The 18,098-nt window shown below is 35.1% G+C and overlaps 1 protein-coding gene across 1 annotated transcript in view; it reads left to right on the top strand.

Moving 5' to 3' along the window:
• The window catches only part of oxct1a (3-oxoacid CoA transferase 1a), a 101,434-nt gene extending 85,263 nt beyond the window's left edge, over window positions 1-16,171 (top strand). Inside the window, 3 exon segments of the mRNA NM_001007291.1 lie at window positions 5,831-5,911; window positions 15,376-15,477; window positions 15,639-16,171. Of these exon segments, the coding sequence (NP_001007292.1) occupies window positions 5,831-5,911; window positions 15,376-15,477; window positions 15,639-15,674 (219 nt within the window). The 3' untranslated portion in view covers window positions 15,675-16,171.
• Window positions 16,172-18,098: the final 1,927 nt, after the last annotated feature.

The raw sequence follows: 18,098 nt of genomic DNA on the forward strand, positions 1-18,098 counted from the left end.
TGTATTTTTTTATGTCATTATTATTATTATTATTATTATTATTATTATTATTATTATTATATATTTTTATTTATCTATTTTTAACAAGTGAAGCATAAGCACACATTGCTTTGCATCTTATAAACATAACCAAACCTTAAAAATACACTGTGGACAACCCCTTTAAAGCAATTTCTGTAAGGTCATGCGTTCAAAACAAAAATCAGTTGTCAGAATCTGATATCAACTTTATTTGAAACTGTTAAGAGTAATAGTTTTTTGTTTGTTTGTTTATTTCATAGGAGTTATATATACACTCTTAGTGAATCATGAATCATGCTACTGGACATATATCATCCCTGTGTTGGTCATATTTGTATGTTTGTCTGAGCCATATTTTTTCTATGTCACTAGAAGCAAAACTGCATTTGTAGGCTTTCTCCAACTCTGGAATACTATTTGAATCCCTGATTATATTTATTTATTTAAGCTGTTAAAATGAAATACATAGAAGAAAACATTTTTTATATTAGCAAATCAGCTCTTATAGATTAAAGCAAAATTTATAAAAATGTATTGTTTTGAACAAGTGTGTAACAACGATAATGTTAGGTAATTGTCATAATTCCTCCAAGAAGTTTTATTTTAGGACAGAAGCAATGATTTCATCAATCAGCTTTAATGAACAGACTCTTATTGAGTCACATTGCATGGCACATATTCGCAGTGAGAAGGGCATCATTATTTCCTGTGAGTGACAGAATCTCTTTTCCCTAAGCAGACAGTTGGATAGGCGTTGCTTTTCTGAGATGCTTTCAGCTCTGTGAATATGCGCTGTCAACGCTGTGTGTGCTTGCTACCTTATAGGATAGTTCCACAAAAATGAACATTCTGTCATTATTTACTTGTATTTATGTTTTTTTCCCAAAACCATACATTTCTATTTATTTTGCTATACAATTGATAATGACCAGTCGCTCCAAACAGCACATTAAATAAAAGCTAGATATATACATGACACAGACATAATTAGTTTCTTGACATTCAATGCTTGGTCCCTTCAACTCACCCAATGCCAGTTTAGCCAATTATATTTCAGCAAAAAGACAGAAAAGCAGCCTCTGGTGGACAGAAGCAGTCTTTGAAATAAAACGAAAATTCTAAGTTTTACATGAGGAGGTTATTAAATAGCAAATAATAAAAAAACGAAGATATTACAATTTTAAATGGTTTTATATATATATATATATATATATATATATATATATATATATATATATATATATATATATATATATATATATATATATATATATATATCTGCTGCTGCTGCTTTCATAAAAAATGTCATGTAAAATGGCATTCCAACACAGATTATTAGCATTTAATACTGAATAAAGCACATTAGGTGTACCTGAGGTAAACTGTCAGTTATCTGTTGTTCAGCTACAAGAAATAGAAGCTGTTTCTAAAATATAATTTTCAGGTGTTGATTTGGACAAAAACTCCTTTTAATATAGAAAATATTTCTTCAATCGTGTGCCGTGCTTTTATTTAGAACATGATTTAAATCAGCCTTAAAGGGTCACGAAACACCAAAACACATTTTTTGAGCTGTTGACAGTGGTATATGTGTCCCACACTGCTAAAAACACTATTAGGACACCTATATTTCACTAAAAAGTGTAAATTGGTTGTTTTTGCGTTATTTCAAGCAAATTCGTACTTCCGGTTTGAAACGAATTTTTGAAGCTGCGCCACGGTCATGACATAATAGCGTGTATTCCAGCGTGCAGACTGGGCGTCTGTGCCAGAGTGAGTCTTATTACGTCTTACAGTGTGCTGCATTAATGCATGAGTAAGGCTTGGTTCAAACCAATCAGCGCGCTCTATTGTGCAACTTCATTAATATTCATTAGTGTCACAGTGTTTTCACGACAGAGATGCCACGTTGTGTTGGCAGAACAAGCGTGAAGTGTTGCTTTTATAGTTTGCTGCCGTTAAGTTTTGTTTTCATTTTCTCTCTGTGAGAGCGCAGCTGGCGTCACGTGTGGATTAACAGTGTACGTGACGCTCGACAACAATAACTTACGTGTCTAAGGAGGTTTATTGTTTACCTGAGAGCTGTTCTCCTCTCCAAACGCTGAGATCTGGATTCGCTTGTAGTCTTCTCTTCATAAAGACACGGCTCTAGTTACTGGTGATTGTCCTGTCTCTACAGATTTGGTAAGTAAGCGACCAGTGCTCTTTGTTTATTCAGTTTGTTCGTATCGAATTAAGTTAACTATTGCACCGAGTCACTGAGTGTAAACACGTTAGCATCACAACCAAACTTTAACCTCGTGTAGGGTTTTAACCGCATTTAGTGACCGGAATAACACACGCGGCTTTCTGACGGTGTTTTTTTTTTCTTTCTGATGGTGTTTAACCTACATGGACATCTGTAGTCGAATTATTTGCCAAATTATTAAATGGTGGACTTTAACTGCAGTTTGGCTCTTTCATTCAGGGAATTCATTCATGCCCCTCGCGACACACGAGATATTTGATTCGAGGAGCTGCTCTAAGCGTGTATTTTTCATGCAATGTTTGATACCGCACGGCGAATGAGAGAAAAAAAACCTCCGCATTTCCCGGAAACTTAGATGCACACGGCAGGTAGCGTCAGAAAGCCGTGTGTGTTATTCCGGTCACTAAATGCGGTAAAAACACTACACGAGGTTAAAGTTTGGTTGTGGTGCTAACGTGTTTATACTCTGTGCAATAGTTTGTTAGATACGAACAAACTGAATAAACAAAGAGCACTGGTCGCTCACTTACCAAATCTGTAGAGACAGGACAATCACCAGCAACTAGAGCCGTGTCTTTATGAAGAGAATACTACAAGCGAATCCAGATCTCAGCGTTTGCAGATGAGAACAGCTCTCAGGTAAACAATAACCCTCCTTAGACACGTAAGTTATTGTTGTCGCGCGTCGCGTACACTGTAATCCACACGTGACTCTGAGCTCTCACAGAGAGAAAATGAAAACGAAACTTAACTGCAGTAAACTATAAAAGCAACACTTCACGCTTGTTTTGCCAACACAACGTGGCATCTCTGTCCTGAAAACACGGTGATAGTAATGAATATTAATGAAGTTGCACAATAGAGCGCGCTGATTGGTTTGAACCAAGCCTTACTCATGCATTAATGCATCACACTGTAAGACGTAATAAGACACACTCTGGCACAGACGCCCAGTCTGCACGCTGGAATACAGGCTATTATGTCATGACCGTGACGCAGCTTCAAAAAGTAGTTTCAAACCAGAAGTACGAATTTGCTTGTAATAACGCAAAAACAACCAATTTACACTTTTTAGTGAAATATAGGTGTCCTAATAGTGTTTATAGCAGTGTGGGACACATATACCACTGTCAACAGCTCAAAAAATGTGTTTTGGTGTTTCGTGACCCTTTAAAGGTATCAGCAGCCGCTTAAATATCAGGGTATTCTTACAACAACAAAAAAAATAGTATTCAAATTTATTATAGATTTTCTTTATATTCTGAAGCCATACAATATCTTTATATAGCTTCTGAATATATACAGCTGGAGTCACATGGCCTACTTTTCTTCTGCTTTTGTGGCAGCTTTTTTCAGCTTGACAGCCACTATGAACTGTCATTCAAAGGAAAGAGCTTTTAATAAAATCTTTGACAGCAAACCGTTTGAAATGGCATGTGGTGCTCTTTACTATTCCTTTAAACTATTCTTTAGCTCCATCTTCAGTAGCATATGCTGCACTATTGCGGTTTGTAGGTCCTATTCACTATATGCTGTAAAACAGATGCCTCAAATCAAATCTTCATGCTGTCTGTTGTTATAAATCTAGTGGCAGGCAGTGAAAAAAAAAAACTGCCATTCAGACACTCAGCTTTGGACACCACTGTTCGATAATACGTGTCAGAGTTCAGTGTTCCCATCTGCCAAAATATGCTTACATTTATTCTGAGGTCACGAATGGTGTCGATTTTGACCGTCGAGGCAGAGATGGAGTGAAAGGCAAGAGAGATGGGCTTAGAAAGATACAGCTGCTGTGCTCATGGCCTGTGGGAAGGCTAACAGGACCAGCTGCCTGCCCCTGGTGGGATGAGAAGAATTAACCGCCATCAGCTCTCTAATTATTATCCCCTGATCCAGCAGCACATGGAGTCAGCGGGGCCTGTGTATCCATTACCAATGATGATGCGCACTGTGAGCGGAGAGTGTTTTCTGTACCCATGGGCTGCTGAGAGGATGACAGGGTTGTACACCCATTCAAATTTTTTGGAGGATGCCTTTTTACTTTTTATTCCAGACCATGCAGAATTGACGTTGACGAACATGTATCTTTTAAATGTATATATTTAAAATCCATTCACATATATTCAACATAATGGATTTCAAACTCATAACTTTTATTTCAATATGAGCAAAAGCATTGGGAACATTAAACATTCAGTTCTAAATCAAAACATAAAGAAAAAATGGTTTAGTGTATTATCATATATTGTAGAGTACACTCTGAAGACAGTTAAGCATGGTGATGCAAGCATCGTGATATGAGGATGCTTCCCCTACAGTGTTGGGCCTATTTATCACAATCCAGAGATCATGGAGCAATTTGAGTACAATAGAATATTTAAAAATGTCATGTTGCCTGTTCCCAAAGTGGAAATACCCTTGAAATGAGTATTTTAACAAGACTACAACCCCAAACACACCAGTTTCAGTTAATATAGTAAATATTAGATTTTTTACAGAACAATTCAGACATATTTTTTGAACAGCCGAATAAATTACTTTTTATTCACTTTCTGAAAAGTAATAATATATTTGTTTATTTATTCTTTAAGTTTTGATTTAAAATGCAATGTTTAGTGTTTCCAATTCAATTTTGTGTATTTAAATAAAATGAGTTTGAGCTTAAATCGCTTCTTTTAACATAACGTTTCAACACGTGTATGTATATACAGTTGACGTCAGAATTATTAGCCCCCCTTTGATTTTATTTTATTTTTTATTTTTTAAATATTTAATAATTTTCAAAGTATGTCTAATAATGTTTTTTTTTTCTTCTAGATAAAGACTTATTTGTTGTATTTTGTCTAGAATAAAAGCAGTTTTGATTTTTTTTAAAACCATTTTAAGGACAAAATTATTAGCCCCTTTAAGCTAGAAGTTTTTTAATAGTCTACAGAACAAACCATCGTTATACAATATCTTGCCTAATTACCATAACCTGCCTAGTTAACCTAATTAAGCTAATTAAGCCTTTAAATGTCACTTTAAGCTGTATAGAAGTGTCTTGAACAAACATCTAGTAAAATATTATGTACTGTCATCATGGCAAAGATAATATGAATCAGTTATTAGAAATGAGTTATTAAGATTATTATGTTTAGAAATGTGTTGAAAAAAATCTTTTCCTCGTTAAATAGAAATTGAGGAAAAAAATAAACAGGGGCGCTAATAGTTCGAGTAATAGTAAGAGCATTACATAAACATGAATATCACTGTATAAAATGTATTAAATCTGTGTGTTATATATGTATTGTATTCAAGTTTAGAGAAGTATGCTGAATCCAATAATTGTTTTTCATTTAGAAGGATTAAATTCATTTAATGAGTCACAGTTAAGAGATTTGGCAATTCAACATAATGAACTGAAGGAGAGTGAATTCTTAGATCATGAGTTTTGAACAACCCTGGTGGTTAAATGACCTGAATAATATGTAATGTGTAAAAAAAAAAAAGTTTAAAATATTATTTGTATTGTTTGCTTGTCAGTTAATGAATCTTTTTGTTATTTCATGTGTTTTCCAGGGTGGCAAACACAAGATTATGGAGAAGTGCAATCTGCCTCTGACCGGAAAGCAGTGTGTGGACCGTATAATCACAGAAAAGGTGGGTTTTGATTTACAAGAGTCATTGATTTCATCCTTTGTACATTTAGAAGGCTGCTTTAATCAACAGCCCACACCGTGTCCACCTAGTCTCCTCTGGTGAAGAATAAATGTCATCTATTCAGCAGCTTATCACTTCATCAATATACCGAATCAGTCTCGGATAAAACTTCAGTCAACACAGAGAAAAGCTGTGAAAATGGCTTTGCTCTTTTCTCTTAACGCATGTACAAAGACATAAGGGGACATGATAAATTGTTATGACACTGCACATAGGCAGTGGAAAATGGAAATCCAATTATTGGACCAACCCTAATCAAATCTCCTGATCGGAGCGACATTACATATTGACCGTTTTTTTTTTTCAGACCCAGAGCTTCTTAATGTGAATGTTGCTTAATAATATTAGCAGCTCTGCCACATGGCCTGGATTCAGAGATGTGGGAAACTCAGTTTTATAGTGAAGACTAATATGGTGCATTACATTTGATCTTGGAAAGTAGGAGTTTTTGACTTAGTAGGAATGCCCCTTCATGTGGGAATTGTGACCTGGAATCTCAACAAACCTTGATTTTAGAATTCAATATTGCTTCTCAGTGCATCAATAGAAGTGAAACAACAGTACGATTTAGTTTTTAGCCATTCTGATTGCATCACAATAAATTCAGCTGAACACATAGGGCTCTATTTTGACGGTCCATGCGCAGAGCGCAAAACGCAGGGCGCAATCGCTTTTAGGGCGTGTCAGAACGCATTTTTGCTAACTTAAGGACGGGAAAATCCACTTTGCGCCATGACGCATGGTCTAAAAGGGTTGAGTTTATTTTCTTAATGAGTTATAGGTGTGTTTTGAGAATAAACCAATTAGAGTCTCATCTCCCATTACCTTTAAGAGCCAGCTGCGTTGTGCTATAAGCGCATTCGCTTTTTACAGCACGCAAAGTAAGTCTAAGTGGAAAAAATGAGCATTTCACAAGCAAACAGTAAACAGTTTTTAACAGAAAACTGTTAAACAGAGCATCTACTGCGTGAGAAGGAGAGATAATGGATCACTTTCACTTTCAATCTTGGATAGGGAAACCTTTACGCACAGACATCAATTAGCCTATAAATAATTAATTTCATTTGTTAAGCGCAAATATTCGTTTCAAAACTATTTCTAAATTCAGTTTTAATTTCCAGCAAACGAATAAATAAACAATATTAACGAAGTTAATACGAAGAAATAAACCTGAGTTATATCCTAAAACACATGCTGTGCCCCATATGGGCTAAAACCTGACAGGTGGGCAAATCTAAGCTTGTTTTTAATAAAACAAATATAAATATGGATATAATAAATAATACTGCTAATAATAATAACATTATACAAAAGCAAATTGTTATGAATGAACTGAAAAAGCCTCCCGAGATGAAGAAGACATAAAAGCAGTGATTTTTCATATTTATGTAGACTAGAAAATAATGTTTTGTAATATTTTAATCCTTTTTATATTTGTATCCTATATCTATTCTTATTATATCCTATATATATATATATATCCTTAATATTTACATTTTTTCATACGTAAAGACATTTGCCTATTGCTCTCTTGTGCGTATTAAGCAGTGCATAAGCGAGGCGCAACCGGAGTTTAGACTGGAGTTTGTTTTTGTCTAATGAAAAATCTATTTTAGTTTCTCAAAATACCAACGCGCCAGCAGTGCGCCTCAGAACACCTTTCTTTTTAGACCAGAACGCCTGTGGGCGCACATATGAGCGCTAATGCATTTGCTTTTTAAACAGCGTAGTGCAACGACTCAAAACCAATTTTGCACCAAACTAAAACTAGCAAAAGACAATTGCGCCACGCCTTGCGCCACATTGTGCCGGGTGTATGGTCGGGCCCATAAAAGCTATTTTATATCCAAAGATCCATAAAACTGGAATATCGCATGAAACATTTGCAAGTAAAACACCGTTTTCATGAAATCTGTCAAGTAAGTGCATTAATAAATAACATTAACATTAATTAAATCTCAGCAATCTTTTGTCATTTCTGATATTTGGGATTTAGATTTTATGTAGAAGTAGAACAATATAAACATTGCAAACATTGTAAACTAAGCTTGGTAGATTCAAATGTTGTAGTTTAAAACATTGTAAAACATCAATATCTGTGCAGTGTCCATTAATATAAAAAGCTTATCAGATGTATAAGTATTATTAAGTGATACAAATAATTTATAGTTTTATATATTATGTTCATCTTTTAAAAAATAGCTTAAATTAGCAAATAAAACACAAGGTCTACTGGGCAAAAAAAGGATGCCTCTCAGACAATTTTAGAAGCTGTCATTCATTCATTCTTACCATTCGTAAGGTCTTGACCTCTTGTTTATTCTCATAGCATCCACGTGGGATAAAAGAAAGACACCTTAACTCTGTCTTTCATGAAACAGAGTTGCCGTTTAATGTATAGTAAATCTGACTAATTTAAAATAGCGTTGCTCCGCAAAAAAACATTATGAATGCATGCTACACTTCCGACTGCACATTGTGTTTTCTTTTTCTTATAATGCACAGAGTTTTGAGGTAAGAGACGTTTTCATTTGCCATTCACTGACAGTCGGACAGCCTCATCCAGTTCATTAAACTACTTTGAAATCGAAAGCGAAATAAAACAGTCTCCTCATGAAAGCCGGCGTATCAGTGTACTGCTACATTGAAAACATGCGATTCGATGCGTGCCTTCTGATTGGTTGTCGGGATATAACGGCTTTTTCTGTCAAAGGCAAGTGGCATTTAGCTGCTTTTGCCTACAAACTGTTATTTATTGAATGTGCTGATGCTGGGATTTAGATGATTAGAAGCAAATCTATTTGTTGATGGTGTACTCGCCTGGGTGTCCAATCTAAAAACAAAAATTTGTAAAATACACTAAATGTAAACGTTTCATTCACACTTTTTGTACTTTGTCATGATGCTTGTTTTCATGTTTCTGCCTGCACCCTCATAATGTTGCGCTAAAATAAATTCTGAAAAAGTATTACCATAATACACCACAAAATGAACGATGGAACAATATGAAACAATTGTTATTTTGTCCATACAAATATATATATATATATATATAAATTCTTGGGTGAACTATCCCTTTAAAAAACCTTAGGAGAAGGTTTAATCTCTCCAGACAGATGCAGCTGTTCATAGAGTCTCTCAGCTGGGTTTTATGGACTGCTGCTGGCTCTTGTAGATCCGGCTTCTCATCTCGCCAGCAGTACCACTGGACTTTATAACAGCAGTCCTACATGCCGCCCTCCCCTTTTCTTTCTCCCCCACCTCCTCTTTGTATGCTATGCCAGCATTTGCTTTTGTAACAATTACACAACGTGGTTTCCAATGAAAGGATTCTGTCAGCGTTTCAAAAAGGTTAGACGTCTCCAGCTACACTGCCACCACCTTCTGTTCGGCCTGTGTTTGTCGTGTCACCCTGCTGTTCAACACAACCCCTGTCTGTCAGACTAACAAGCTGAGCTTCTGCATCGGGAAGAAGAGGAACCTTTAGTTTAACCCTCATGTTCTTCAAGACCCCGAGGCCAGTTTAATAGCTAATGAAGATTAAAGGATCTGATTTATGCCTTGCTTCAATCTCATGAGAATAAGTCTACAAAGAATTTTTTATGTTTTAGATGAATTTATATAATCTAAAAATAAATATAAACAAGTGCTATTGTTTAAAAAAAATTCAACTATTTTTAAATAGTCTTTATTTCTGTATTTCTAATATAGTGAAAACATTACACATTCAATTTGACATCAAAGTACTAATAGATATTATGAATTATGCATGTTAAAATTAATACCAATCTAGTTAAAAATATAGCTGCAAGCAGCAATTAAGGGGCCGAGCAGTTCTGAGCCAGAATGAGCATTTGAGCACATTTGTTAGTGCCGTAGACAAAAACCATTTCACCTACTGACATGAATTTAACAACACTTGGTCATCATGGTCTGATCCCAGTTAAATTTGTTGTTATTTTGGCAATCTCTCTTGGAGGAATTTGCAAAAGAAATTTCTGAACAAAATCAATATGGCGGAAAGGAAGTTTAGCCAAATATAGCATATTTGGTATCAGTGTTCTTGGCTTGACCCAAGGAATAAGTTGAGATCAAATATATGCAGTCTAAAGTTATTAGCAAATTTATGATTCATTATTGATTAGCGAATGGTTTATAACTCTTGACCACTAGGTGGCGCTATTACCAAATGTATGTGTTAGGGTCATTGTGAGAAGCCAATGACTCATCTAAAGTTCAGTGTCAATATCATTAAGCATTGCAGAGTCACAGCCTCTGATGCACTTTGACATTGTGCTAGCACATTTGTCGATGCCATAAACAACAACCATTTTGCTGATCTATATGATTTCCATAACTTTTGGTCTGCATGGCCTGAAGATGATCAGAGTCAATTTTGGTGACCATTGAATCAACAGTCGAGGATAAGTTTGCACAAGAAGATTATTGAACAAAATCAATGTGACGTACAGGACGTTTGCCTAAATATGGCAAATTTGGTATTAATGTTCTCAGCATAACCCAATGAATAATTAAGATTTTACAGCCATTTTAGAAGATTCATTATTGGTGGTTAATTAAGAGTTTATAACGCGTGCTATCAAATTACTGAACTAACATTTAATTCTATAGCCACTGGTATTGTTGGTGTTTTATTTGACCCGACATAGATTCAGTTGGGTTGTGGTCAGGGTATTGAGCTGACTATTCCATTACCTCAGTTTTTTTTTTTTTTTTTTTTTTTTTTTTTTTAACTACATTATTGCTCACATGCTTGTGTGTTTGGCATTGTTGTCTTGTTGAAACACTGATTTTGGGGAAATATCCCCTTCAGCATAATAGAACATATTTTTTGTTAAAAATATAACTTGGTAAATAAAACTTTTCTGATAAAACTTGTGCACCCAATGCCACAGAAAACCAAACCATGGTTTTTGCGTTTTTTACAGTCTCCAGTGTACTGAGGCTTGAAATGTGTACATTGGGGTTGTCTGACATAATGTCAATGACCACTAGATCAAGAAAGAACAATTAGCTGTCATCAGTCCACATTTTTGTTTAGGCCAGTCGATGTGTCCCTTGCCAAATATTTTTTCTTATTCTGCATATGCCATTTTCTTTTCTTTTTTTTCAACAATGGTGCTTGATGGAGGCTTCTTGCTGACAGCTGAGCCTACATCAAACGTCTTTTGACTGTAACTGTACTTACAGGTAATTTTATACCATCTTTGATGTTTCTGAAGGTAATCATTTGCTGTATCTTTGCCACTCTATTCTTTGATCAGTTTTAACTGTAGTTGCTTGTATTGTTCCACATATTTCAGGTTTTTGTTGCCCTTTATAGAATTTGAGAAAATTTTAGATTAGCGTCTTGTCATATAATATTTCCTTGTCCAATCAACTTTTACTGTACATGAATTACGTTGTTCTTCTGAACAATATTTGGATTGGAATGACCTATTTCACATAACAAAACATATTTATACATATTTTTTAGCAATGTCTGACACCTTTGCTGACTTTCTGCCCTAATAAAGGACGAATTATAACCCTTGTTTTTTTCAGAGAGGAAATGTATTCCTTCATTAAACTCCACACTGTTATTCTGAACACCTTTTAATGCATTAGCCAATTATTCAGTAAAAACTGCACAAATGACTCCGTGTTTGGGTCAGTAGTTTTTCTAGTACACTACTACATCAAGTAAAAATGGATATTTATCTCATGAGTAATAAAAGTGGTTATTAAGAAATACAGCATTCTTTTTAGTACAACTGTATAAAATAGCAAAAAGGTGCAGTGTTTTAGACTTGTTTGCATTTATTTGTGGACAAACTAATACAAAGGTTTCAATACAGAACAATAGAGTAGTTCTAACAATAATATCTGGTGGAATAACCTTAATTTTCAGTGAGTAAATTGTAAAAATGCTCTAATTAACAATAGTTTTATTTCAAATATGGAATGAATGTTGTCAGACCTTGATAGAATAAGAAATGCAGTATGATTGCAAAAAAAAAAAAAGCCAGTTTTCAGGTGGCCTCCTATTTATTTTTTAATAGCTATATGTGTTTTATATGTTCGTTGGTGTGCTTATTTTTATTATAAGGGGCTTTTAATACAGTATGTGGCTCTGTCATAGAATTTGAACCAATAAATTGCAGCAAACTCTCTTTCGTAAAAACGCAGATGAATCTAAAAGCGGCTTTCTGAGCCAATTTGCCTCTTGTCATCTCAGCGGCACACACATCTCCAGCAATGGAAGTTTTTATATAAACATTTCTGGCAAGCTGTGATGTGATTACTCCATCCATCTTGCCGCATTTGACTGTTCAATTTGCCTTCCCCTGATTTTTGAAAAAAAAAAAAAAACAACAACAAACAAGCATGCAGCACAATCTCTGAGGAGAGAAAGATTTGGGGGTTTTTTTAGGGGGAGGACTGTCAGAGTTTAAGACTGGAACAGGTGGATTATTCCTATCGGCTGCATTGTTACACTGCAGTGCAAATCCTCCAGCAATTAGAGGCTCTCATTGAGGTGGAAGAGAGGATATAGAGACAGCAGGCTCAAGGCAAGCGTGATGCCCGTGGCAGGTTGTGCTCCACAGGTTTCTGGGTCACATTGAACATTAAAAACAGACTGCTGCTTTCATGAGAACATACATGATTTGGTTCACTTGTAGCCTTTAGCATGCGCAGTGCATGTGCTTGACCTCTTGCAAGTCATTATCATGCATTTTGTACGTGTCTTGATTTAACAAATGGCGTTTATGTCTTCACAAGCAACATTGTGTGTTAAATATTATTTAAAACACAAAAACTTCTGAAAATGCTGGCTTACAATTACGGGTCACATATGAATAAACCCAATTGCTGGGTTAAAATCTAATTACAAAAATTATTTAACCTAACAAAAAACAGCCCAGCATTCTGCATTTTATGTTATTATATTAACACTGTGTCAGAACTGTTTGTTCTTTAATCACTGTAAGCTGAAATACATAGAGAACATTAAAAAGCAATGTCTCTCCTAATAGTGCATGTGAGATGTTTTCATCTGAGCTGATTTTAAAGTACATTATCTAAATTAGAGCAAGATTAATATGAAAAAGGAGGTTTTTGAGCTCAGTTCAAATCTGCTCTGCATAGCATCGCATATAATTTAAAATATGGGTTGAAATGCGTTTAATTAAATATTCTGCTTTTTTTCGGATTGTGTCTGCATTACAATTTCAGTTTTATTATAGATAATTATAAACAGAGCTATAATTCATTATGAGGATGAGCCTCATAGAAACGCTAGAGATGAAGTGCATCACTAGTATTAATAACACTGTTATAAATGCAGCTTTAACTGTCATTTCAATACATTATAGATTTTATTGTTCTTCATGTACACATTTGATTATGAATAAATCGAGCTATAATTAATTATGAGCATGGGCTTGATAGAAAGTATTATCAGAAATAGTAACTTGACTTGAGATCATCCAACTGACTTATAGTAAATACAGCATGGCATAGTACACTGACTTAAATAGTTAACACTGCGGATAAATTTATACAACTGTTCTGTCTGGTTCTTGAATCTGATTGGCTAAGAGTCATGCAATATTCTGCATTTGTCCAGCCTCTTAACCCTTCACCCTTGTGTATTACTCCGCCCACATACAGCGATAAGCAGAGGACACTACAGTTTTCCTAATTGAGGCTTTTTTTTTAGTTGAGAATGTAGTTGTTTAGATTGCAACTATGCAGTTTATATATAAGGACAGTGCCTATTTTTAATATTTATAATTTCTGTGAGACAGTGTCAGGGGCCATTAGCCTGTCATGTAGCAGACCAAAGACGGTTGACATTGTTCATCCACAAGATGGTGACAGAGACTGCATAATAAGCTCTTAGATGGGAAAATATCTGCGTATTTTCAAACTACAGCTAATCAAAATATTGTTAAACTGGTAAATTACATTCTAAGTCGATCTCTCTCTTTTGTTTGTTGTAGTGCCGTATTTAACCTATGGTAATTGTAGTGTATTGAGAGTGCATATCAGGAATGTATGTATTTTGTGCTGGCCACTCTTTGCATAACCCTGAGTCTCTTTTTGGTTGACCATCTGTTTCTAATGAGTCTCCTGTTTTCGTTACAGCAGATTAGTTCAGTAAAAAAAAAGAAAGAAGAAATGCCCACGTGTGTTTAGCATTTTTCCTCATCACAAACACAACAGTAATCTGGTAGTGTTTGTGCTGCTTTTCAGCTGGTTTAGGTGTGTTAATTGGGGTTGGAACTAAAATATGTTGGACACAGGCCCTCCAGAACAGAGTTTGCGCACCCCTGCTTTAGATATTATGCTGGAGAATAATTTGCTTTCTGTATGTCCAAAACCACAAGCTTCAGATAAAGCAGAATGACTGCGATGTGCGGACGTCTTTCCATTTTTGCGCTTACTTTCGTGACCTAGCAACGGCCGTAAACAAAACAGCAGCTCAATGACGCAAGCGTACCGGGGTTCAGAAGGAAAAAAGACAGTATGAACACAAACCAACCGAGGAGGTGGCAGGGGGAGACAATCGAACTTGGGTACGGTCCAGGCAAATGAACCAAGTGTGAAAGCACCCTAAATGGATGTTGGTGAAGTAGCAATAGTTTCTGCTGTTCTAACGTCAGCTGCAGATGTGAAAGTATGGCGGAAGAAAGTAGTTCCTCATACAAAAGCGTTTTTAGACTCTGTGTTTGATTTTCTTTTTTATACACATGATTATGCCATCTATCTATCTATCTATCTATCTATCTATCTATCTATCTATCTATCTATCTATCTATCTATCTATCTATCTATCTATCTATCTATCTATCTATCTATCTATCTATCTATCTATCTATCATCTATCTATCTATCTATCTATCTATCTATCTATCTATCTATCTATCTATCTACATACACACATACAGTTGAAGTCTGAATTATTAGCCCCCTTTAAGCTAGATTTTTTTTCGAGTGTCTATAGAAAGCAACCATCGTTATACAATAACTTGCCTAATTGCCCTATCCTGCCTACTTAACTTGGTTAAGCCTTTAAATGTCACTTTAAGCTGTATAGAAGTGTCTTGAAAAATATCTAGTCAAATATTATTTACTGTCATCATGGCAAAGATAAAATAAATCCGTTATTACAAATGAATTCTTAAAACTATTGTTTAGAAATGTGTTGAAAAATCTTTTTTTTTTTTTTTTATCACATCACACAAAGTGCCTTTTCATGTGCTTTTTTATTTTATGGCCACATTGCATTTCTGTGTTCCATCTGACCACATCCTCAAGGTCAGAGCAGTTCCCTTCCACATGGCTGCACATCTGATGGCACTTCTGTCATGGTCACATTGTTCTCCTGTCTTCTCCAGGCCGTGTTTGATGTGGACAAGGACAAAGGTTTAACCCTGATTGAGGTTTGGGAGGGTCTAACGCCAGATGACATCAAGAAATGCACAGGAACACCCTTTGAGGTACAGTTTTGGAATTACACAAAGACTAATAACACTGAACGCTTTCCAGCATATTGATATTTAAACACAAGTGCAGCCTTAAAATGGTTGCTTGTATAAAATCTAACATCTGAGTTCAGGGTCATCATTTTGACATTTCTGTTTTTTTCTCCCCCAAACAGGTATCTCCCAACTTGAAACCAATGCAACAGATTTAGGAGATTTAGGTAAAAATGCTTCAGGTATATGTAGTTTGCACAGCTCACGGAAATCACGCATTTGTCAAATCCTCCAAGCAAATCCTTTTACTGTAGGTCTTCGGTTGAAGATTCTTTTAAGGAAATTCACTGAAGCATGCTCAAGAATTCAAATATTCATCAAGCCATCACAGTATCTTCATGTGTTCATATAATTTCCATGAATGTGCAATAGAAGAATAGCATAGACATGTGAGTTTATTTAAATGCCGAACTCTGTTAGACTAGCATCAATAGGTACTGAATAGCGAATATTGTCATTATAGTAATTCAGTTTAAAAATGAAACAAACAAGTGTTTAATCCTTCATCACAATAAGCCTGGACTTCATGATTTATGTACAGTAGATTTACCATCTGCCCAACTAATTCACTTCACAGGTCTGAGGCCTTACATGTTCTTTCCACATTGTGTACATATCACTTGTACAAAGCAATAAATGTCTATTCGTGACCTAAGTGAAAATGAATATTGTGTTTTATAGTTTAAAGTGTTAGTTTATAGCAAAACCCTCATGTTATACTTGAAAGATATGTCTGATTAGACTATTACTGTTTAACTCCATTTAATGAAGGTAAATGGAGAGCAAGGCTGCATTCTCACTACAAACGTTGGTACTCTATTTAAATGTTTTATTTAGTTTGAATCTTCTTGTTATTTTATAAATGTGGCTAATATCAAATTCTAGTGTGTTTTCCACACTGACCTGAAAACTGCACAAAAGAGCTATAGCAAGCACATCTCTATAGTCAGTCTTTATATATTTATTGATACGATGATGTGCTTTGGAAGCAAGGTCATTTCTGTGCAGGAAATGAGGATGAAGTCAAATTGCAAAGTTTTTACAAATGAACCGTATGACCTAGAATGAAGTTTAGCTAGTATGGAGCTGTCAATAAACTGCTGTAATATATGTGAGTTCTCCTGACTGTCCCTTCACTGTATCTCTACAACTGTCTGTCATATCCGTGGAATGTAAAACCTTTGCAGTGACTCGCTGTCTGCACACAAATATAAAGAATGTTGGTCTAGAGCAGGGGTGCTCAAACATTTTCTTATGAAGCGCCGAAAACCAACCTTGATTGAGGCTAGTGGGCTACGGTAAATATAGTTGCCAGGGGTAATGTTCTAATTTATTTAATAATATTTAAAACTAATTAGAAAAGATTGCATTATATGAACTAATGCAGCATAATTCTTGAACATTTAATATTGAACCTATTACAATAAATACAAAAACAATCTTATTTACAACAGAATGGAGTTACAATAGTTTTTGACTTGAATTGCTTACCGATGTCTATTTTTCTATCTGTCGAGTGACATCATTTACATTTTTAAAAATCTGATTTATTTACAACATTTAATTTTTAAAAAAATTCATTTCAGCTAGCTTTTTGTGACTCAAAAATAAAACAAACAAAATAGGTTACGTCAAATTAGAAATGACGATCTCTTTTGAAAGTCTCCGCCCTGATCCTCTCCATCCTTCTCATTTCTCAGATGGGATGGCCAAATCAAAGGTTATAGTGGGTTAATTTTGGCCCAAAGGGCTCTACTTTGGGCATCTCTGGTCTAGAGTGATGTAGAAGTTGCATAAAGTTTGACTGTTTACATTGAGGAGGCATTGCCTGATATGTCTGATTTAGGACAACATATGAAAGAGATTCTGATCAGAATTGAAAAGTTTAGATTCCATGTGGTTTGTGCTATTCACACTGTCATGAATAAAGCAAATGTGCCAAAAACAAAATCAGATTTGGGCCACATATTCCTGTAGTCTGATTCATGTTGCACGCATCAGAGCTCAGTTCTGATTTATTACTAAGATGTGCATTTTTGTATTAGAACATATTTAAATATTCACTCTATATTCACATTTGGTTTGTATGTAGCTTTCACTGCTGACTGTAACTGCACAGTTATTAGGATTGTTGGTCCAACTACACTATCTGATGAAAGTCTTGTTGCCTTTCCAAGTTTTAGGAATAATAACTTGACTTCTAGTTGCTCATTTTTATCAAAAGTGGCTTATATGAAAGGCAAATGCCTCTAGATTATGCTTATTTTTGAAAAATAAAATATGATCATGCCTTGATTTTTAATTATTTAATTAGGACAATAAGGTCTGGCTTTGCTAAGACAAAGTCTTGTCACTTAACAGAAATAATGTACAGTATAAAATATAAAGTCATGGTGCAGTAAAAAAAAGAGTTAATATTGTGTTTGACTCCCATGAGCTTGGAGGACTGCAGCCATACATCTCTGCAATGACTCAAATAACTTATTAATAAAGTCATCTGGAATGACAAAGAAAGCGTTCTTGCTGGACTCCCATCAATATTCTTTGAATTCTTTGGACCTTTTTTTGCTTTCAGGAACTGT

The sequence above is a fragment of the Danio rerio genome, chromosome 8 (genome assembly GCF_049306965.1).
Source record: "Danio rerio strain Tuebingen ecotype United States chromosome 8, GRCz12tu, whole genome shotgun sequence".
Lineage (NCBI taxonomy): Eukaryota > Metazoa > Chordata > Actinopteri > Cypriniformes > Danionidae > Danio > Danio rerio.